The sequence below is a fragment of the Equus asinus genome, chromosome 22, assembly GCF_041296235.1.
Source record: "Equus asinus isolate D_3611 breed Donkey chromosome 22, EquAss-T2T_v2, whole genome shotgun sequence".
Classification (NCBI taxonomy): domain Eukaryota; kingdom Metazoa; phylum Chordata; class Mammalia; order Perissodactyla; family Equidae; genus Equus; species Equus asinus.
The window spans coordinates 29,795,335-29,819,683 of NC_091811.1; the positions used below are offsets into that span (position 1 = coordinate 29,795,335).

Below are 24,349 nucleotides of genomic sequence, written 5' to 3' on the forward strand. Positions count from 1 at the left end.
GTTATTACAAACACAATTTCTGTTCATGTAAGATAAATGAGAAAAGCAAATAAAGAAAACCATATATAATCTCACCACTCAATTAATAACCACCCGTAACCTCTTGGCGTATATCTTTCATTTCTTTTGTCATATGTATATACTTATTTTTTTAATTGAATCCTATTGTTTTTTCCTTTCATAAACTTCTATTTTTTTACTTACTAAAATAACATGAAAATCATTCCATTTCCATAATATTCACCTACCACATTATTTTTAAATGACTGAAAGGTATTCATGCATATGTAAAGTTCTGTTTCTGTTTTTTCCCATGATATTACGTTTTTACTGATAATGAACATTCTTGCATTACACCTTTGCTCACACCATTAATTATTTACTACTGACTTTTTGTGCAAGAAAAATGCTCTATACTCTTTCCAAAGAAATGATGATGCTACACTTTATGACTCTACTCAGAATTACTCAGTCCCTTTTCAAATTTTGAGCAAGTGTTTAATATGATGAGAGTGACAGAATTGTAACTACTTTTGCTGTGCCCAGAGGTCCCGTCCCCAGGAATGACAACAAAAATCATCGAATAGTTTGAAAGGACAGGGGCTAGAAATGTAGATCACTCAAATTCAAACTCTGTTGACAATCCTTCACAGTAAGAAATATATTTTATATCACAACTCAACACACATAATCACTTCATAAAACAATACTTATTCTTACTGCATACAATATACTCTTCTCTATTCTACTATTCTATTCCATTCCATCCCATTCCATTCCACTCTACTTTATTATTTTAACTGGAGTCCAGACCTATTGAATTGATTTTGGTCACAATCCATAGTTTAAAAAAACAAATTAAAAGGCCCTAAAATATCCAGGATCTCTCTAATAGGCAGTTTGAGATGAGCTAAAGCATACCTCAAAACCCTTGGGTATTGGTGGCCAAACCAATGAGGCTAACCAACAAATACATCAGAATCTGAATTTCCAAACAGCCAACAGCTTTTCTCAAGGCACTTGCAGGTGCTGATTTTCCTGCTGTGGTTTTTCTACACAGGATGGTAGATTGTCATTTTTTAGAAGCATTTGGAGAGTCACCTGACTGTTAATTTCCCATCCTTTTTTAACTTAAGGATATTCCCCACCATATAAGTCTGAGAAGTGGGTAGGGTCTGCTTCCCATTCTCTTTACCAGGCCTTCTTTTATCTTGGGCTCTACCAAACAGAGTAACTCACCTCAGATTTAGAATCGGAAGATAGCGAAAGAAGTTACAAAGGCAAATGTCACCTCTGCAAGCGTGCAGTAGCCGTGTACCCTCTGCTCAGTTATCTGGTAGTCTAGCCTGGGTGCCATGTCCTCCCTCTCTTTCACCTGTATGTTTACACACAGCCTCTAGATCTGCTTAACTGTACCTCTTAGATGCCTGGCGAGTCCACAGAGTTCACCTGGATCCACTCTCAATTCCATAAGCCTTCATCATCTCTTCTCTACAGTCTCAGCCTTATGTTGCTATCATAAGCATCTTTCAGAAGCAAACAGGGGATCATGTGACTCCTGAGATTTCAATCTTCTGCTGCTCACCTTTGATTCCAGGACAAGTTTAAGTTCCTTGTAATTTGGGTCTACCAACCTCTGCAGCCTTGTCACTCACCGCTCTAGCTTATAAACTGCTCACCACAGCCCCACCCACCAAAGCGTCCACACTAGACATTCTCAATCAAAACTTCATGACTTAAAGAAGTTTATTATTGGTTGAGTTCTGTGAAACAAAACTTAATGTAACCTGAGGCGTGTAGTCCCTTTTTAAAGTACATTAAATACGTTGAAATTTATGAGAATGTACTTTTTATAAATATCGTTGACCAATTTTAACACCTTTGCAGTGAATATAACTTGTTTAAATACTTCATCTGTTTGAATCATAAGAATTTACCTTGCAACTTTGAAAGTTTTCTTGCTTTTGACTCCCCGATAGAATTACTTTCATTAAACTGTTGATGCAGTCTTGAATGCTGAAAGCTTCTGAATTTCTCGGCTTTCGTATAAATGACAAGATCAGATAGGGCCACAGCCACTTTTACCTTGGAGTGTAAAAATAAAATGCCGTAATTTCACATTTTTGCACTAATCAGTTGAAAAATTCATTTTCCAACAAAGAAAATATGCTTTCAAATGAATGATTTTAGTCTTTTCATAGGATTATCTCCTCTAAAACTATTTGGATGAGATCAACGTGATTACTTTTATGATGTTAGTATTTAAAGTTAATATGTGACATAATAAAATCCCAGTTAATGTAATAAGTGATGAGCATGACAATTATTACTATTTCCTTTTCCCCAAAGTTCTCAATTGATTCTCACAGATTTTACAAATTTAGGAATTTTCATCATGAGTAAGTATATTTCCAGGGTGATCTAACATTCTGGAATAACTTCGGTTGTTTAGTGTGCATTTGCTATTTTACAGCCCAGAATCTACATCCTCTGTGCTTCTGTTAGCCCCTTCTCAATTTTTGTTTTTGAAAAACTTTCCTTGTTTGTGCTCAATCTATGTGCTTAAGTATGGATAATGTGGTTCGGGCCTGGCTAACCAGTTTTACGTCCCGCTAGTAATAGTAACTGATTCAGGGAAGAGCACGTAACTGGATTATAGCCAATGCACAAAAAGAATTTGCTTGGTCAGCCGAGAGATAAATAAGCCTTCCACTGGATTTGAACCTGAAAGCATATAAAACAGAAGCTTTGCAAAGTCTTGCACCAATGCAGAGAAAGTGAGGCCATAGTTGGAGAAAGAAATAAAGTTCTTGGAACTTTGCTTGAGACAGTCATTCCTGAAATTAGAATCTCTTTCCCTGAACTTTTCATTCATGTGGGCCAATTAGTTCACTTTTTACTTAAACCAGCTGAATTAGTTTTGTGTCACTTGCAACCTGATGTGCCTTCTTTTGTCATGCTAATTTGTATAATTATAATACTATATATTATAAACAGTGACTTTCTTGTCTCTGACAGTCTGATCTCCCTGAAAACAAGACATTATGTTGTTTATCTCTGTATCTTTTGTACACTGCACCATGCCTAGTACATGAGAATGCATAATATTTGTCAACTATAGAGAAAAGACATTTAAAAACAGTTAACGCAGGAAAAGAGACAACTTTTAAAATTTCTTTTCCACTGCTAATTTTTTCCAAACAAACTTCAAATGATAGAGTAGAATTTTTATAAAGCGGAACAAGACTTTTCCCTCCAAAAAATATTTTTAATTCTCCACCAATAAGAACATACGAAAACTTTTCGATCACTTGGATGATTTTCACAAAGTATCATCTCACCCTCTTTTTCTTGAAAAGTGGTAAGCCAGCTACCCTTTTTGACTCCATTTCCTTTTCTTGATTGTCTTTTAAAATATCCTCCGTTTCTGATTCTTTGACTTCATCATCATCTTCATCTTCTTGATCTGTCTCTTCAACTTCTTCATATTCCTCTATCTGACCGTGCTTATCAGTACCTTTTCTTTCACGGGTTTCCCTTAGGGTCCCTATTTTCTTATTTCTAACTAATATTTTGAATTTTAATGCCTAAGGAAACAATTTGAGAAAGAGATACAATTACACATTTACATGAAAATTTGCATTTGTAATTGTCATTGAAAAATCTTTCATTGTATTTTCAATTAGCCCATAGCAGTAAGATATGTAAGAGCATCATCTTTTTCCATACCCCTATAAATGCCCTAGTAGAAACCAGTGATATCATAGTATTGACCAAAATTCACCCAAAAAAAAGCCTATTAAGATTGAGACTTACTGTAGTTCTATTTCTTTTACATTTCACAAAGCACTACTATGCAAAAAGTTTGAAATACATGAAAAGTATATATATATGTTAAAATATTTGCAATGTTACAGAAATTAGAATGTTACAACTTCTGGTAGCAAGCACTTCAGTTTGTCACTCTCTTATCCAACATTAAAAAGTATTAATGAGATCAGGTATGTAAAAATGTCTATTATAATGTCTGGCATCTGGTACAGAGTAAATATAAATTAAAGATTTGTAAATCTTCTTTACATTTTAACTGCATGGCACACAAGCATCATCAACTTAGTATTTCCTGGTCATCAAAACAAGGAACATGGCAGAATTCCCCATCAGGGTCACTCTTTCTAAAACCAAAGCCTTCTGATTTCTTTCTTAGTCATTCCTACCTCTTTCAAATATTCATTAATGTAACAAATATACTTATTAAGTGCCTACTATGTTATATACAATGCTGCTGAAATGTGGACTGTGAAATAAAGTTCTTTCCAAGGCGCTTTAATTTTCCCTTCCTTTCTCACCCTCATGTACTGACTGAAATTATACCCTCATCTTGGGCCTTCTCTCTTTTGCCAAGGCCCTTATATTGCTTAGTCAAACAGAGTTTAACAGAAAGCACTCTGCAACCACATGTATCAAAAGCATCACCTGGGGTGTTTGTTAAAGGAACGGATTCATGGGGTCTACTTCAAAATTGGAGAATCAGAATCTTAAGTTGTGGGACTGAAATTATGCTTCTTTAATAAGTCTCCAGGCAATTCTTTTGTACACTGAAGATGGAGTGCAATATAAGAAAATGACTTTATCTCTAATTCCTCATTTATTCACTGGAAAGCATCTCCTTGCTTTAGTACAGAAGCAAAAACTTTAATGAAACCTACATATCTGAATGCTAAAAAATAGATGTATAAATAATAGGAGGAGGGATTCTATTTCTAGTAAGCTAAAAATTATTATAATTTTCTGAATTAGACCATGACTCTTAGATTAAATCTTTGATGATATGTTTCCAGTGCTTTGCACAAGTTCTTTAATATTCCTTTTCTGTCGTGATTGAATACATTTAGCCTGTGAGTGTTCTTATGAGTTGAAAGAGTCACAGTTTTTCCATTTATTAAACTTATTTTTGTCCATCTCAATTCTATCATGAGTTTTATACTTCCTGTTACTAGTGTCATAACACTTTTATCTTTAAACTTTCCGCTCATCTATATAAAACAAGGGAATATTCAAATATTACAAAAATATTATCCTACCTACCAAAATGATGACATGTCAAAACTAAACTACTGGTTAGATAATACTATCATGAAAAAATATATATTCATTTATCACCTGATAAAATTTGTGGTAGGGAGGATGGACCTGCAGTGGAAACTAAAAAGGAGTGGCTGGAGAGGAATGAGAAAGGCCTAAAGAATGTGGTCATACAGAAGAAAGCTTTTCATGGAAAGGCAGGAGGCATCCACAGTATTGAATGCTGCCAAGAAGCAAGTCAGATGAAGACTGAGAGAGCTGGAGGGGAAAACGGAAATCCTGAGGTCAAGTTGGGGTGCTTTTTAAACCAAGTACTGTGTATGCTCAACTGAAGATGGAAGGGTACCCATAGCGACAGGGAAATTGGAAAGAACAGATTAAAAACAAAATAACCTGCCACCCACATGCTGAAGTATTGGGCATAGACTCTATTTACAGCCTAAATCTTTGCCCCTTGCTTAGCTTTTTGCTTCTAAAACATGCCAAATTCCCACAGCCTAATATTAACCGACTTGAAATTTTGGACTCCTGGGATCTGACACACAATAAAAACGTGGGGTTTTACATATATCTCTATATATTCTCTTTACCAAAATACATTCACCTAACTGCTCATGGGAACACTTCCTAGGCAACATATTGCAAAGATAAACCTCTATAAATAATCAAACCTAAGCATTTTCATTGATCTCTAACCGTGTTTCACGTGCCAATAGAATAGTGACATACTTTTTCTTTTTTTCTTAACCTAAACTTCTCCGACAAAAGTGTTACCTCTGGTGAAGGTAGTTTGTCGAGAAACTCATCGAGCACATCAGAAAGCAAGGTCTCTCCAAGAATAGACTGCAAATTGTGTGCTATCACTTCTTGCTGGGAAGGAGAGCAGTGATTTTCTAAAGAGAGCACCACCGGGTAGTCAGAGGTCTAAAAAATTAACCATGACTGCAGTTATTGATCAGAACTCTTCAATACCTGGAATGCAACTAACAGAAGCACTTAATCTATTTTAAGACTTACTTCTAATGTTCAGTACCTTTGCAAACTAATTAAGCATTTTTTAAACTGAAAGTACTTTTGAGTTTAAGACAGGGCACATTAAATCTGTATAAAAAGGAAAATTTTTAGTATTGGCACCAGAAGTATATGAAACAACTGAAGCATCCAGCAGTGAGTAGTTTTTTAAATAAATTATTGCCTATTCATTTAAAGGAATGATATAGATCTGCTAAGAAGGACGTAGAGCTATATATACTGCTATCAAAAGCTATTTATGATATAGTCTTATGACGAAAAGCAAGCTGTCAAAGACTGATTCCACATTTTTACCTTTTCAATTATATATATATGTGCATATGTTTATTTAAGTATTTTAAAATGGTAAGGAAAAACTTTAATGCTGAGAAGTTAGGGGAAATGTTAATTGTCTACTTTTTCAGTTCTAAATTCTATAATCAAAATTTGTTGCTTAATAATTAGAGACAAAGATAAAGCTATTTTCAGCTTTTATTAATAAAGAGGATCTGTTAAGTAAAGGTGACTCTAAAAAGATTTTCTGCCCTTTGAAACCACTGTAACTTTGAAATTTGCCAGAAAATAGAGACCAACACTCATTTGGGCATCTTATTCAAAATTATTTTCTTTATTTTGTTTTCGTATATAATTATCAGGGCACACATTTACCAACTTGTAAACAAGGTAAGAAATTGCAAGGTTTGCTGCATTATCACAGACCTTTGAATAGGAATAGAATATTACACCTTTTTAATATACAAATATATTAATTTCTTGTGGCTGCTGTAACAAATTACCACAAAGTTGGTTGCTTGAAACAACAGAAGTTTATTCTTTCACAATTCTGAAGGCCAAATTTTAAAATGAGTTTCGCCTGCTAAAATCAAGTTCTCAACAGGCTGTAGGGTGATGTGTTCCTTGCCTCTTCCAACTTCTGGTGGTTGCAAATATTCCTTGGCTTGGGACTGCATCACTCCGATCTCTGCCCCTCGTCTTCACATTGCCTCTTCTGTATGTGTTAAATCTCTCTCCATCTCCCTCGTACAAGGATTCATTTGATGGCATTTAGGGCCCGTCCAGATAACCCAGCATAATCTCACCTCGAGGTTCTTAACTTCATCACATCAGCAAAGACCCTTATTCCAAATAAAGTTACATTTACAGATTCAGGAATTAGAACCTACTATCTTCAGGGGTCCTTATTCAGCCTCCTACAGTGACCTCATATATACTCACATATATATAGTGACTCAGTCTAATACTAAGAGAACAGTGTAAAAATTTTTCCCAAGTAAAATAAATGGTTTTGAAACTGCAAACTGATAGCATAGCGGATGGATTTCTCTGTTAGGCCCTGACTTTGCTCACTGGGGAAAGCTCATTTTTTCGTCTTCTGTGGTCCTTGGCTCCTCTCTCCTGGAAGTTCCTCTTATCTTTTACCCTCCTCGGCGGCATCTAAAGTAGGTGTTGAATTTGCTTTCCTTAAAATCAAGCAACTTTTACAGCTGAATTCCTAACCAAGGGTTGTTTTAAGGCTCACCTATGAGTTGTACTTTGTTTTTGGCAATACACCTCCCTCAAAAACTTAGATTTCTTTTATATTTTTTTTCAGTAAGTTACATGTGCCAGTAACTATACTCCAAGTTCTTTCCTAGTCATAGTTATTAAATCTATTTTATTTCATTGCTCTTGCTTTCCCAAATTAATGGTGACGGTCTTGAGCAGAAAGTTCAACTTCAGTGTTATCTTTGCTGCAAAACTGAGTCACCCTGTTCAACTGAGAAGTCTCATGAGTCTTTGCTGCTCAAAGCATTTTTTCATTCCATCTCCTACTCTGGAGTCTTAGAAGGTGTAGGAGTTTCCACCCTTGCCAGGCCTTTGAATTTTGAGATTGTCTCTATTTCCTTTGATTTCCTCAGTTACCCACACTAAGTGAAGTGAGAGAGTTTGCTATGCAAATATTTGGGAAGAGTATTTCAGATAAAGGAAACAGCAAGTGCAAAGGCTTTGAGATGTGTCTGAAAAAAAGTATGGAGATCAGAATGACTAAGTGAACAAGGGAGAGAGGAAGAGGGGAGGTCGGAGGTAACAGAAAACAAGTCATGGAGGCCCTTGGGAGTCACAGTGTGGATTTTAGCTTTTATTTTGAGTGGGACTGAAGGTTTCGAGAAGGAGAATGATGTGATTTGACTTAACAAAAAGTCACACTGGCTGATACACTGAGATGAAACCGCAGGGGAGGAGGAGAGAAGCAGGAACAATGGATAAGAAGCTATTGCAATAATCCAAGCGAGAGTTGATGGTGGTTGACCAGGACAGGGACAGTAAGAATGAGGAGAAGGGGTTAAATTCAGTATATATTTTGAAAGTAGAGCCACAGGGATTTGCTGGAGAACTTATTGAGGGGTTAGAAAGAAAGGAGGGGAGGGTTAAAGCTGGCAACAATGATTTAGGCTTGAACATATAGAAGTTACCATTAACTGAGATGGAGAAGACCACAGGAAGAGTAGGACTGAGAGAAAAAGGGATATCTGGAGCTCAGTTCTAACCATGTTAAGTTAAACATGCCTATTAAATATGCAAGTGGAAATATCAAATAGGTCTATCTTGCTGTAACATTCCAGAGAGAAGTCTGGGTAGGAATTTAAATTTAGAAATTAGATGTTTAAGAGAATCAATGCCGTATATCAATGTTTTATATTGATAGAAATTTTTCATATTTTATATTTATATTTTGTGGATATTCAGTATTTTATACCCTATTTCTAATAAATAATAGAACAATTGATTTAAATTTTGATTTTAAATTATGTTTATGTTTACATTATATTAATAATGTATTGATGTGTTTAGGAAAACGAGGTTTATCAAATTTGTAAGTTTATTAGATATACATTGTTTAAGTACTCAATTAAGATTTTGTTAAATCTCTTCAATTGCACTACAGTTGAAGTACTCACGAAAGAAATTAAATATACTAAGTTTACAAAAACAGTTGAAAATGTCTGAAGGTGCTTAATTAGCCAAGTTTATAAATGGCACCAAGTGTTATTCAAAATTGAGTTACTGTTAAAACCTGCTCAATTTATAGATTAGGATTTGTAAACTGAATTTAGACCAGAAACAACTAGATCTTTGAATCTGTAACTTTAATAAATTGAACAATAATTTTAACACCCAAAGTAAACTTCTAAACATTCTTTGCTGTATGAATAGCTGCCATCATAGTCATTAAAAATGTCAACAATTGAGGTAATACATTTTTGACACATTTTATATTTGTGTCTTGAAAGTGAAATAGTTGAATATCAATAAAATAATTACTATTATATAGGTCAGGCCAGTATTTCTCAAACTTTTTTGGCCATAACTGACAGTAAGAACTATATTTTAAATTGTGACACATGTACACACACATATACATATATCACGTATATTATATAATCAAACAAAAAGTTTCAAGAAACAACATGTACTTTACTACCTGAGATTAACTTTGATAAATCTACTTTTGTCTGTATGCTACACGATTTCACTGCCTACTGATGGATCATAACTCATAATTTGAAACATCACTGATCTAAACTAAGGCCAAACATTATAAGATTTTGAAACAAGTAAATTATATTATGCTTAAATAACTATAATTTAACAAAGATATGCACATACAATGAACGCATATTTGCGTATCGCTTGGATAACAGTTTTGAACAGAAGCTTGCTGGTGAGTGTATAACCATGGTATACAACAGGTTCATTTTGCGATCCGTCCCAGCAGTCAATTTCCAGACAACGGCATCCTTTCACAAGGGCACTAGCAAAATTTAAGCAAAATAAATTATCATTCCCGGATCATTAAAAATGTATACCACAGTGTCAAAACAATCCAAAGACTATTTGTGATTTTACAATAAATGTCTAAATAAATCCATAATAAAGACAAGTTGTTGTGTTGGACCGAACACGTTTTTCTTCTTATGAAAATAAGGAATGTGAGCATGGCCTGCCACGGAACTAATATGTGCCAACCACAGTTCCAGCGCTGCCAAGCTGGTGCAATGTGTAGTGCTATTTCTAACCCATTCCTTAGGCTCTGCAATTTCTACCTCTTCACACTCATCTCCCTTCATTGCTCCATTGACACACTTGCTGTCTTTCCCTCATTTGAATATGCTAAGCACTTATTATTTCTTCTGCTTAACATGCCCTTCCCACCAGGTCTTTTTGAGGCATCCTCTCTTTCATCAGTCAGACCACAACTGTGTCACCTCTTGAGAAGTCTTTCCTGACCCTGTAACTAAGTTAACACCCTCCACCCCAGAGTGACTTTGTGTCAGGTTATACTACTCATCTTCTCCATATGAATCATCAGTCCCTGAAAATATCAATTTGTTTACCTGTTTATTGTCTGTCTGTTCCCATGAACAGATGAGCATGGCAGCTCTGAAAATCTTGCTCATCACTGTATCCTCAGCTGACTGACTAAACTGAAGCCTGGTATTAACAGTATGATACATTGTAGAATGCAAAATTAGAGTTGCAGCATAGGTTGCTTTTAATCTATGTAAATCATTTAACATATAAATCTCTGTATATCTATTATTATCTATAAATTCCAAATTATATCATTTATTTATGTGTTGGCTTTACTTAGAGCATTGTGTCCCGATGTCTGGGAATTAATTTTAACTATATTTTTTAAAATCTAGGATGTTCTGATTAGCTAAAAGAGATTTTTAAAAAGTCTTCTTCATATGTTTTCCTAGAAGAAGTATCAAATTATTTGTGAAAATTCAGAGGGCCAATGACTGGTGAGAGGAGGTCAATAGGCAGGATTAGAAGGAAAGTATACGATATTAATGCATAGAATAAATTATATAACCACCCAAAGTTCGGATTTCCAAGATATGCACAAATCAAAATTCCTCTTCCTTATGTGTTTGCATAACATGCATAGCCTACTTATACTGTGAACTGCTGCCTATTGAGGTAGACACCATCGGGAACTTCCACGTGTTTTAAAATGTAGTGGATTTAAAAATGAAAATAAATACCTTACATATCCCCAAATGTCACTTGGTCCTACTAATTGGTCAGATATCAAGTACGTATTATGTGAACTTGAGATAAAATAATCATTTAATGGATGATTCATATTTTGATAAGTTCTTTCACACTTGTTATCAAATAAGAGACATTCAGATGAATCCATGTATCTCGTAAAACCTTCTAATGACATCTGGTGTGCTTGCTTAACTATAAAAAATAAGTAAAAAGATTGCAGAAATATCATTAGCAGTTTAAAAACTACATCTCACTTGAAAACAACAGTAGAGTATGTTTCTAACATGTTCATTGAGAATTAATATTAATACTATTTCCAATTTTTCTTTGGAAAAAAATTTTTTCAATGAATACACTTATTTCTTCTACATCAGTATTCAAGTAGAGGAGGTATTATTTAATTATCTCTGATTTTTTAATGTTTTAAAAATACATACAAGAAAAGTACATATATCATAGGTCAGTGAATTTCCACAAGCTAAACATCTAGGTAACCAGCACCAGGTCAAAGAACAAAACATTACAGCACCCCAGAAGCCTGCCTCCTGTGAAATTTCTGGTCTTTCCAATCCAAGTGTGTTCAATGATGCGTCTTCTAATAGCATAAATTAGTTTTGTCTGGACTTTGTGGTTTTTATGAATGAGCTCATACAGTATGTATTTTTTGTGACTGGTTTATTTTGCTCAACATTGTTTCTAAGATTTATTCTTGTAGTGGCATAGAGTTAGACATTGTTTTTTCCCATTGTTTTAGAGTATTCCATTGTGTGACTACACCACAATTTATTTATCAATTTTGTTTTTGATGAGCATTTAGATAATTTCCAGTTTGGGGGCTATACAAAGAGTGCTGTTATAAACAACCAGAACGTGTCTTTTGGTACAAATATGTACACATTTCTGTTGGGTACATGCTTATGAATGGAATTGCTGGGTCATTTGCATATTATCGTCTTAGTAAATTATCTCTGAACTTTGATACGCAATACAATAGATACAAAAATTATCTATTGAAGCAGAACACTGGCTCTGGTATTAGACAGCTTGGGTTAAATCTATTTACTCGTTATATGACGAGAGTGTTAGTTAACCTCTCCCCATCTTTGCACTGGTGGTAATCATAACACCTATCTCTATATATTAGCTCTATCTATTAGCTCCACAAATGTTAGTTGCTGTTATTTTCATTATTGACAATTCAGTTTGTCTCAAAATAAGAGCTGGTATGAGTATTCACCTTAGACTAGAGAGTGATCATTGGCAAAGAATTTTATTTCCAGGACTTTATACTATAGAAATAGAAATGCAGATGAAGATTGATGTGAAAGAATGCTAGCTCTAGCATTATTTATAAAAGCAAAATAAATGGGAGGAGGAAACAAATTAAAACTCAAAATATGATACAATACTAAGCAGCGATTAAAAGTAATGTATCAGAAAAAAATATATAGTGACAAAAGTAAATGTTTATGACATCATAAAAGTGAAAAAGCTGGCACTCAAAAAGCTATAAAAATTTTGGTTAAAAAATGAAAGCTAGATGAAAATACATAAAACGTTTGTAGTCATGCAATCTCTCTATTTCAAAGCCATGCAAGTTTAAGAATGTGGGACAAATGCATCATATATTGTAATAGTAGTGATTTGCATGAATTTATTCTTTTTCCTGGTGCAACTGGCTTACAGCTCTTTTAAATTATTGAATAATTAAGTAAATATCTTTGGTAATGGAATAGAAGAAAAACTCATTAGTGCCCTTAAAAACTACCAGATTGAGGGGATGGCCCCGTGGCTGAGTGGTTAAGTTCGCGCGCTCCGCTGCAGGCGGCCCAGTGTTTCGTCGGTTTGAATCCTGGGCGCGGACATGGCACTGCTCGTCAGACCACGCTGAGGCAGCGTCCCACATGCCACAACTAGAGGAACCCACAACGAAGAATACACAACTATGTACCGGAGGGCTTTGGGGAGAAAAAGGAAAAAATAAAATCTTTAAAAAAAAAAAAAAAAACTACCAGATTGAAATGACAGTTAATCTTACGATTTTTTAAAAACCTCATTTGGTACCCACCATGTACCAATGTGGGACAAGATTGAGGAGCATGGTGATATTTGAGAGCATAAGGTCATAATTCCAATTGGCCTTAATTAGTCTCTAAAGTGACCAATAAGCATGCAAATGTAATTCAAGGTCTCTGCTGTGTGTGAAAGCACTGAGGCAGCGGAAGGCTCAAAAGATGAAATAAAGGAATGACATAATATTCCAGTTAAAATGCAAACGCAGTTCCAAGATGTTACTGCCGCCATCCCATAAGCCCTTTGTATTTTTTAATTTACTACCTACAGGTAACAGTGCCAAAGTAAATTTTTTTTGAATATTCACTAGATCAGTGCTACTTAAAGTGCTTGTCAATGAACTGGTTGTTTCCAATTGGCAATGACATAAAGAGCTTGAGCCAGAACATAAATCAATTCACTACTTCTTTAGAGAAAGCCTTTGCTATTCAAAAAACAAAGTCAGCTGGATTCAACCGGTGTGCTTAGTGATGTAGTTGTCTTACATTCAGATACAAGCTCTTTATCTCCTTGCCAACCTGCAGAAGTTTTAATGGTGATCAGACCAAACTCTTACTAGCACAGCATTCGGTCTTACCACTACAATGCTTAAAACTCTCCAAAGTCTTTATGTGGCACTGAGTCATGAGGCCAAAATCTTAATTGTGGCCTACTAGACCAACACAATTTGATCCCTGTCTATCTGTCCAAACTCATCTTGCCCTCACGCTCCATGTTCCAACCACACTGTCCTCTTCTTGTTCCTTGAATTCTCCAACTCAAGTCTGACACTTCTCTTCCCTCGACCTCAGACTATTCTCTCATTTTGTCAAGTGAGTAGTTCTCATCGTTTAGGTCTCAGTTTAAATGTCACATCTTCGGAGACAACTCTCCTAAACATCCAACCTGAACTAGACCTCCTGGGTTGTTTATTCTCTATCACTTTCTCTGTCTTAGTTTTTCACAGTGCATAGATAGCACTCTGAAGTTATCCTTTCATATATTTAATTATTTGCTATCAATCTCCCTCCAACTCCCATCAGGAAAATATGACCTAGGGTGTCTTGTTCCCCACTGTAGCCCCAGCCCCTAGAAACATACTTGGTAGCCACAGTATGACTGTGAACATATTATGAACATATGACTCACTGAAGGAATATGTATGGTTTTCTCAGAACCCATATTATCATATGTTAAACACTGGTGGCCATAAACCAACTTTCAAAGGCAAAACTTGGACTTGCATAACTTTCTTATTAAAAAAATAATTTGAGCTATCCTATTAATTTCTGTAGGGTTAAATACTGTGCTTTAACAGTGAGCTTTATGCAATTAGGTGAAATTTTATGATATTAGGTCTATTTTATTTAAAGATGAAGATTTGTGAAAAATTTGAAGTGTTTTATCCATTGAATGATGGGACAAACATCAAAAATTACATGACAGATCATTAGCCTAAATAGTCATTTAATTTAAACCAGATGTCTGTATTGAAAAATGAAGAAGCAAAAATATTTAAATGTTTATAAAATGTTATAGACCATTATGCATCTAGATAGTGGAGAAATTAGTGATTTTGCAATATTTTATTTCTTTCCTAGAATTGTTTTTGTTCAGCTACTTTAGTATTCATGTATATTTTCAATTATATAGTGTATAAAAATGGAAAACTGCCTATAACAGGGTTTTTATTTTATTGATAAATATCAAGACATTTTATTCCATACGGTACTTGTAACAGAATCTCATCTTGTTTTCCATGCTTAAGCTTGTCTCTGAACACTTGAGATATACACAGAAACAGTTAAAAGAAAGGAGCTGGACAATGAAGTAGGAAAGAATGCTATGGTTATGCAATGTAGCTTTCTAAAGGTATATATACATTCCATAAATAAACAAAAATAAAACTGCCAATATTTGCTATTAGCCAGAAGAAATTTGGCTCATCCAAAATTTGAATTTGATAGCTATAATTCATAAAAAATACTTTGCGTGTAAATACTTGATGAAATTTTGAAAAGCAAGCATACCTTCTTCAATAGGCTCATATTTTTCAATGATCTCAGAGGCAATAGTTTTAGTCATCTCAACTGAATACTGCTCTTGCGTCAAAAATTGGACCAGATTTTTTTCCAAAAGAATCTTCCGATTTTCAGAATATGTGTTGAAGATCTCAGTAACTTCTTCTCTGTGTGCAATAATTCGATAAATTGATCTAAATTCTTCTATGGTGATTTTTCCTTGCTTCAGCCTGTCATTATCCTACTAAAAAAAAATAACTGGTGGGCTTACATTGTGAATATGAAAAACACACAAAATGAATAACTTAGAGTATTTGCTTAATATATATAGCAACTTATATTTGAAAGAAGATAAATCTTATATTGGATTCTTATTTCAGGCAAAATATATAAAGCTGCGTGAAATGATGCGGAAGTTGAGAAAAAGTCAGTGGGTCCTCACCACTTAAAATCCAGTGGCCACAGTGGGACTGCAAAGAGGTTTGGGAGAAGATGCATATTCTAGGTTGTCTTTCAATTGCACATTTCATTTTTCTATTTCATTCTACTTCGGTACCGTCTTAAAACTATGCCAGACAATATGTATTCCCACACCACTAAGATGCAGCCCGCACACCGTAAATGTCAGGGTAAATCAAAGACGTTCAAGATCACTGTAAACCACAGAAGCTGCCGTAGCTATGTGATATCTTGAGGAAGTGGAATATGCACAATCTTTGAAGGATTTGGGGCAGGGATAAAAAAGGTAGCTGCCAAGAAAAAAGGATCTACCTGGCTGTTCTGGAAAATTCATGTTTGAACTTTATGAGAAACACGAAAATGGGCTGGGTCCAGTTCTGAAAAAACAACAGAACCACTGTGAAATCCTGAGTAGGTAAATGACTAGTAAAAGTAGAAGTTTAGTCTGACTCATTGTGCATTACCAGTTGGAAGAGATGGAGAACTGCAGGTAAGGGAACAAAGAAGATGCAACTCTGGTGGGAGGCGATGAGTAGGAACTATAGAACAGGGATCAGGGAAATGATGAAAGAACTCAGAGGATTCAACACATTAAAATTTTAGACGCATGAGGGAGAGAAGTCAGAAATGTCTGGAGTTGGGGAGAGTGGAAGGACTAGTAGATTTATAGTATCACTTACAAATAAAAACTAAGGCATAGGAAGTGCATCTGAGAAGGACATTTAATTTCAAGAAGCTATTTATTTATCTATTAACTTTCCCATTCCATTGTAAACAGCTTGAGCACAAGGAGCATGTGTTTAAGATCCACTGTATTGTGGTAAAAAGCTGACAATTTGTAGACAGAGCTGACATTATATTCTTAGCTCCAAAGTATGTGTGACTTTGGACATATAAATTAAATTCTCAGCTTCATATTCTTCACCTTCAAAATGGGGATAGATAAGACTTCCTATGTCACCAGGTTGCTGTGAGGATTGGAGATATACAATAAATGATAGTTCTAAATATCAATGTATTATTATGTCTTATCTATGTCTACTTGTCTCACGTCATTAGCCCCATTTCACTCATGATTTGTCATAAGATCTTAAGCAATCAATAAAAATCAAAGTGTGCCTGTAATTCCTGAAAAATGTGTTACATAAAATTGTATAAATTAAAAATTGCAATCCTACTGAATATCAGTATAAAATAAAATATACGTTATTCACTAAATAATGAAAGTTTTATTACTTTCACGCAAGGTATAAACTTGACCATCTACTATGTTCTCTGGTAACTTGTTTTGTTTTGCTTTTCCCAAAAGATCAAAGTTTTCATCTGACACTAGAAAGAATTAGAGATGTAAAATTAAAGCAAAATTCAACAAATCCAAATAATTGCTATCATTGATCAAACCCAAAGGAAATTCAGTGTTAAAAATTAATCAAATTACCAAAAAACAAAACCCACACATAATAGATGAGAACTGGATCACTGAAGATGGGAAGCTCTAATTTTAGTAGCAACAGAGAAGGAAAAGAAAAGCAACAATGAGTAAGTAATGTTGGAGAAGAAAACATGGGGCCTAATGAACAGAGCATCAGTAGCAGAGCAAGCAGGAAGAGGAAAGCACTGAGCAAGAATGATTCAAATCTGAGTACCCAGGCACATAACAGCATTTACAACTTAGAGTACCAATGTATGAATATCGCCTCTGTAAGGAGAAACTGATCCTCAAAAATCTCATGTAAATTGTCCCCCTCCCACAGGCATGGTAGACCAGGATCTGAACTCCAAAACCACACCAAGAAGCAATGGGAAGAAAGAAAAGTCAATACATCATTACACATATTGACAGTATATATGCAGAAATAAATTGTGTAAAGTGCAAATCTGATCAATTCAACTTCCTCGTAAATTCTCAATGTGTCTCATTATCTAAAGGATAGAACCCAAATTATGTTGTGTCGCAGCCTAGGCCCTTGAAGACATCTCTGATGGTTTCTGCTCTTATCCTTTTCTTCCTTGCACCCCACACTTTCATACTGAATTAGGTATAAATACCAAGCTGTCTCTTACTATTGGACAGGCTGTTTCTTCTGTCTAGAATACCCTTCTTTTACTTCTTAACCTACTAATTTCTACTAATCCTTGAAAAAGTGTCACGTCCTCTAGAAGTCTTTCTTCATGCCCCTCTGTGTGTCCTCCCAGGCCACATTAGATACTCTCCTCTGGGTTCTTATAAGACTGCACTTTCTTCTATCATAGGGTTTATTACACTGGAATGAAAGCCTTTTTTCTACATCCCTTCTAGAATTGCCTCAGACAGGGATTTTGCCATTTGTTTCTTGTATCCTCAGTACTGAGATATTCAGAACTGCTCTGTCACCTAAGCAATTTTATGACTCTGGTGAACTACGTTTACCTAGTTGTAAAAAGGAGCTAAATATCTCTAAACCTGGGGAGAATAGGGAAAGATACTTTTAAACACATAGTACAGAAAATATGCCAAATCTCAGGCTCTGCTCCAGGGAATACTACAGCTTTTAGAAATGTTACATATTAATCCTTTAAAAGTACAACACAAAAGTAATGAAGCCATTTTTCTTCTGTTTAAAAATATGTTCATTACATGGTTATTCTTTATGCGGCATTACAAAAAGAACTTTACCAAACAACTCATTCAATGTTTATATATGACTTAGAATCCCCTTTAAAACCTCATGAACCCCATGAAGGTAGATATTTTCTTCTTTTTATTCCCAATGTCTAGTCCTGGACCTACCCTAGAGCAGGAGCCTAGTGATTATACATTGAAATGAATAGTTGAATATATGAGGATAAAAGAACATATTAAAATAATTCTATTGATAGTCACTCAGAATAGTACACTTTCAGAAAACAGAATTAAAGCTTTCCATGTTGTCACCATTTTCCGTCGCTCAGTCTGCTAGTAAAAAGATGAAATGTTCCTTAAAATAAATATCATGAGAAAACTGATCAAAACACAGAATTTGCTTTTAACATAAGATGTAGCATTTTTAAATTGTCTCTGAAAAAACAAAGTATTCAAAATATATTATAGGAAATGACAGGATGTGCAACATTTTTCCCAGACTCTGACATACTGATTTAAACTGCTTTGTAAGTTTTTATTCTCCCTTTCCTTCTTCCCTTTCTTCCTAAGCAAATATATGAGTCAGAAACTAAATTGGGTAATAAGGATGCAAAGGCAACACATTAGCAGCGCCCTCCAGGAGCTCATAGTCTAGAAAAGGAAAGCAGACATAGAAGTGTTATAATGGAAACTTTATAGACCAGGGACACAATAAAGTTGGGCAATTCACCTTAGAGGATAAAAAAGCTGTCTTTGTAGAAAAGGTGATCCTGGAGCTGAGCCTTCAATGATGAGAGGGAAGATGTTTGCCTGAAAGTGGGGAGGAGAAGGGTTTATTCTAGCAGTGGGGATCAGAGTAAATAAACACACGAAGGTATGAAACAAGAATGATCACAGAGGATGTTAGTGAAGCTGTGGTGAACAAAAAGGCTAAAGTCAAAATTGCATCCTAGAGACGTTTGGATGCCACGTGAGACTCTCAGATTTCATTCTCAAACAAGGGGGAGTTACTGATGAGCTTTAATGAGAGAAATTATATAGATTTTTGTTTTAGAAAGATCACTCTGGCAGCTGTACACAAGGCAGATGTTGAGATTAAAAGCAAAGAAACCAGTTTGTAGGACTTCTCACACTTTAATATACATATAAGTCACCAAGAGACTTATAAAAATGTAGTCAGCTTCGATATGTGTAGATTCTACATTTCTAACAAGCTCCCAGGAGATGCAAAAGATGCTGGTCTGAGGACCACACTTTGAGTAGTAAGTAGTTGGAGACCAATTGACTTTGCAAAGGAATGAGATAGACCTTAAAAGATTTAAAAATTTGATGTGGAGGTGAGGTAAAAGGAAGAATCCGGGAATCCCTCCATTTTCTGGCTTGGTTAACTGAGAGAATAGAGCTGCCATCACCAAGAAAAGAAAGGAAGATAGACAGTTTGGGAGGGAAAGATAAGTTTCGTTTTAAGTATATTAAATTTGAAGTATCCAAACAGAGACAGCCAGTAGACAATTGGTCAGGTTGGAAAGGGGGATTGGAATATTATAGAAGAAAATGCAAGAAGGATTTTGGAGTCAGACAGACCCAGACATGGGTCCCTATAGTGGTATGAGATATGAACAAATTATATTGACCTTCTTATCCTCAATATCCTTATGTGTAAAAAGAGGCTAATAATGACTTCCTTGAATGTTTAAGATAATATATACAAAAACCTAATAAGGTGCCTAGAATATGGCATTTGATGAACAAATGCTACCATGCATATGGCTCTGTCGTTTAGGATAGAAAACTTGACATCTGTTCCCAATAAAGTAGTAAATGAAGCCACTGAAAGTCAATAAGCTGGTGACATAGGAGACTCTGGAACTCACCTTCTCACACGAACACACCAAACCCGCAGCTACATATGGAACAATTCCCTCTGAAGGAAATCCAGAGACTAGCTGAGCAAATCCTACATATCAGGCAAATGAGAAAACACCCAGAGGAAATGGGTAGGAGAGGCTGAGACACCATCTCTCCATACACTTCACCCTCAGCATGGTGCCATATAATGGGGAGGGAACTCACAAATCCCATCTTCTCCCTGAGGAGGAAAGGATTTGGACCCAACATCTAGTGCCCCAACTTTAAAGACTTTCACCTGAGAGACAGGACCCCAAAACACCTAGCTCTGAAAGCCACCTGGGGCTTGCATCCACAAAATCCACAACATTAGAGTAAACAAAGAGTTCTTAATGGTTCAGGAGGACGTGTTGTGGCTATGCTCCCAGCACTCAGCATAGACGCAGCAGACTGAAACATCTAGTTTTTCCCTGAAAGAGGCTTATTTGGTTATCTTAAAACTGTAGCCTGAGAGTCACGCTTCTAATTCAACACAGATCTAGGGGCCTACTGAAATCCTCCCCAGAGAGCGGGGAGGCTAGTGGATGCCATCTTCACGCTCTCTGTCTGCCTCACTCCGATCATCAGCATCTCCCTGAAAGAAGCCTGTGCATATATCAGGTGCCCCAGCTTTTGCAGCTGCCGCTTGGGGTGAACCCCTTGGTTGCCTGGCTCTGGTGGTAAATGGAGTTTGTGTTTGTGGGTCCCACAGGACTCTTACAAACGAGGAAACAGTTCTTGATTGGCTGTGCCCCAACAGCTCAGCACAGAGACAGCAGAGGCACCCAGCTCCCAGTCTTTATCACAAGAAGGCCTATTTGCGTATCTTGGAGGCTGCAGCTAGAGTCAGACTTCAGGGTTAACACACAACTAGGGGCTAAGTACAGTTCTCTCCAGAGACTTCGTGCTGTCCCTCTGCCTCGCTCTGGGTTGGTGGAGTCTCCCTGGAGGGAGCTTGTGCGCACAAGCTGCTGCCCAGAGGACACAGCCCTTGATAGCCTGGCTCCGTTGGCCAGTGGAACGTGTGCTCACAGGTTCAGCAGACCTGTGACAAACAGAAAGTCCTTGGCTGGCGGCCCCCCTGGGGCTCCTGCAGAGGGGGTGGACAGACACACTCATCTCCTAGTCTTTCCCTGAGAGAAGTCTATTTGCATACTTTCCAAGCTGCTGCCTGAGGTTCCGGCTTCCAAAGGCCTGCATGTAGGTGCTGACTGAGATCCTCCCCCTTGGGACACTGATAGGCCTTGGCACCCTCTCAAAGACTGGGAGGCACTAAGAATAAAGTAGGCTGCTTTGACAATCACAAAGGTTGAAAGACAAGAGCTAGGATGTGGTGCGGCTCAATGATAAAATTCATCTCCTACATAAGGCCTCTCCTTCAAGACTGGGAGATGTGGCCTTCCCCATCAAACTCACAGAAACCAACACAGAGAGCAAAAGACAATGAAGAAACAAAGGAATGTGTTCCAAAAAAAATAACAAGATAAAATCCCCAAAATAGACCTTAAAGAAACAGAGACAAGTGATTTACCTGATAAAGAGTTCGAATAATGGTCATAAACAATATGCAGTTTCCTTAAAAAATTAAAAATGGAACTACCATATCATCCAACAATTCCACTTCTTGGTATTTATTTGAAGGAAATGAAATTGTTATCTTCAAGAGATATCTGCACCCCCATATTCATTGCAGCATTATTTACAACAGCCAAGGCATGGAAACAACCCACGGGTCCATCAATAGATAGGTGGATAAAGAAGATGTGTATTATTCAGCCATAAAAAAAGAAGAAATTTCTGTAGTTTGTGACATCATGGGTGGACCTTGAGGGCATTATGTCAAGTGAAATAAGTCAGACAGAGAAAGACAAATACTGTATGATCTCACTTATTTGTGGAACCTAAAAAAAACAAATGCACAGATACAAAGAACAGATTGGTAGTTGTCAGAGGCAAGGGGTGGGGGTGGGGGAAATGGGTGAAGATTGTCAAAAGGTACAAACTTCCAGTTACGTGATAAGCTCTGAAGATGTAATGTACAGCCTGGTGACTAAAGTTAACAATACGGCATTGTATACTCGAAAGTTGCTAAAAGAGTGGTCTTAAAAGTTCTCATTACAAGAAAAAAAATTGTAACTATATGAGGCGATGGATGTTTACTAAACTTATTGTGATGATCATTTCACAACATATACATATATCAAATCATCATGTTGTACTCCTAAAATTAATACAATGTTATATCTCAATTATACCTCAATAGAACTGGGAGAAAAAAGAAAGAGAGTCAACAAGATTGCTCAGGAAGAGTTTGTAAAGTAGAAAAAAAGAAAATGAAGAACTCAACTTTAAGAGGAGAGTAGTAGAAGGGATGATGGCAGGATAGACGTAAAAGGAATGATCAGAAATTTTAAAAGAAAACTAGAAGAGAGTGATGTCATAAAAGTTAAAATAGGTGGAAGCTTAAAAAAAAGAAAGACAAATAAAATGTACAGAGAGGCTAACCATTGGATTTAGCATTTTAGAAATGAAGAGGAGTTCGAGATAGTTGTGAAGGCAAATGTTATTGCAATGGATCATTGAAGAAGTGCAGAAAGAAATGTAAAGGTTTCTTTCTGTTTATCTGCTAAAAGAGAGAAAGTAACATTTAGAAGACGATATGGTGCTATTTCAGATAAGATTAAAAATAAGCTTAGACTGTGGAGGACCAACTAAGGTAGGAAATCAGAAACTAAAGGAACACCCAAACGAAAATATAAGTGGCTGAATTGACCCAAGTTGCAGATTTGTAGGGCAGAGGCAACAGAGAAATATTCTACCTCATTCCTCTGCCTTTTAACTTCCAACCCATTCTACACTGCTGCCAGATTTATCCTAAAATATGCAATATTTCCCTACTCAAAAAATTTCAATGGCTACCTGTTGCCTACAAAAGTAAATCCAAATTCCAAGGCCTACCCTTCAGGATTTCTATCACCTGGTCATAACTGGCATCTGCAGCTATGTCTCACCTTCATGCATTGTCTACTCAGGTCATGAGGGATTACCTTTTATTCCCCAAGCACTTCTTGCACTGTACTCTGTATATATGGCTTCTCCTTCCTCTAGGCCCAGCAAGAAAGCCACCATGGCATCTTTCATAAAAGCCCAAGTTAGAGTCTCTGTCTTCTCAAATTCTCTGTTAGAATTACCTATGAGATTTATTATAATCCGCTTATAAAATTGCAATTTCTACATTTCTTTTCCTCCTTATGAGAGAGACAACACTTTATTCGCTTTTTACAATGCACAGTTTCTAACAGAGTGCTATGCACATACTGTAGGATTAATAATGATTGTGAACTACATAGAGAATTTGAAGATTTCAAGTAAGTCCTATAAGAATATAAATTCTTGGAGCTGGCCCCATTGCCTAGTGGTTAAGTTTGGCATGCTCTGCTTTGGCAGCCCGGGTTCGGATCCTGGATGCAAACCTACACCACTCGTCAGAGGCCAAGCTGTGGCAGCAACCCACATACAAAATAGAGGAAGATTGGCACAGATGTTAGCTCAGCGACAATCTTCTTCAAGCAAAAAGAGGCAGATTGGCCACAGATGTTAGCTCAGTGCAAATCTTCCTCAGCAAAAAAAAAAATATATATATATATATATATATATATACAAATTCTTGAAATGAAAAAGTATACTATTTCATACTCAACAAACAATTAGAGTGTGATCTAAGACTAGCTATGTATATTGAAATGACACATAATATTTGCTACAAAATATCTTACATGTTACAGATTAAAGATAATAAATGAAATAAATATTTTTTAATAAAGGGATTAAAAAAATCAGAGAATTGCTACTCAACTCATGACAATAATTAATTTTGTAATATAAAGTTTAAAATATTTTGCCATGGCTATAAAGTTATGTGTTCTTTCTTCAAATTTCATAATAAAACATTTACCTTGTAAGAAAATAAATTCATGTCAGAATTTATGTCAGCTTCTTAAGAAATAAATAACTGTAATGCAATTTTCTATATTTTTTTGAACAATTGTGATTGATGTGGCTTCAACTAATGCTTATTGATGCCTACTTTTGCCAAGACTGGTACTACATACATTCACAAATAGTATCTTATTTAATATCCAGAACAATTCTGCAAGACAACTATATT

General features: G+C 35.9%; 1 protein-coding gene across 1 annotated transcript in view; it reads right to left on the reverse strand.

The window, feature by feature from the left end:
* PLCZ1 (phospholipase C zeta 1) overlaps positions 1-24,349 on the reverse strand; it is a 39,127-nt gene that overhangs the window by 12,107 nt on the left and 2,671 nt on the right. Inside the window, exons 2-8 of the mRNA XM_070495148.1 lie at positions 15,243-15,474; positions 11,151-11,352; positions 9,766-9,910; positions 5,860-6,009; positions 3,498-3,587; positions 3,336-3,404; positions 1,938-2,088 (exon numbers count right to left, since the gene is read on the reverse strand). Of these exons, the coding sequence (XP_070351249.1) occupies positions 1,938-2,088; positions 3,336-3,404; positions 3,498-3,587; positions 5,860-6,009; positions 9,766-9,910; positions 11,151-11,352; positions 15,243-15,474 (1,039 nt within the window). The remainder of the gene's footprint in view (positions 1-1,937; positions 2,089-3,335; positions 3,405-3,497; positions 3,588-5,859; positions 6,010-9,765; positions 9,911-11,150; positions 11,353-15,242; positions 15,475-24,349) is intronic.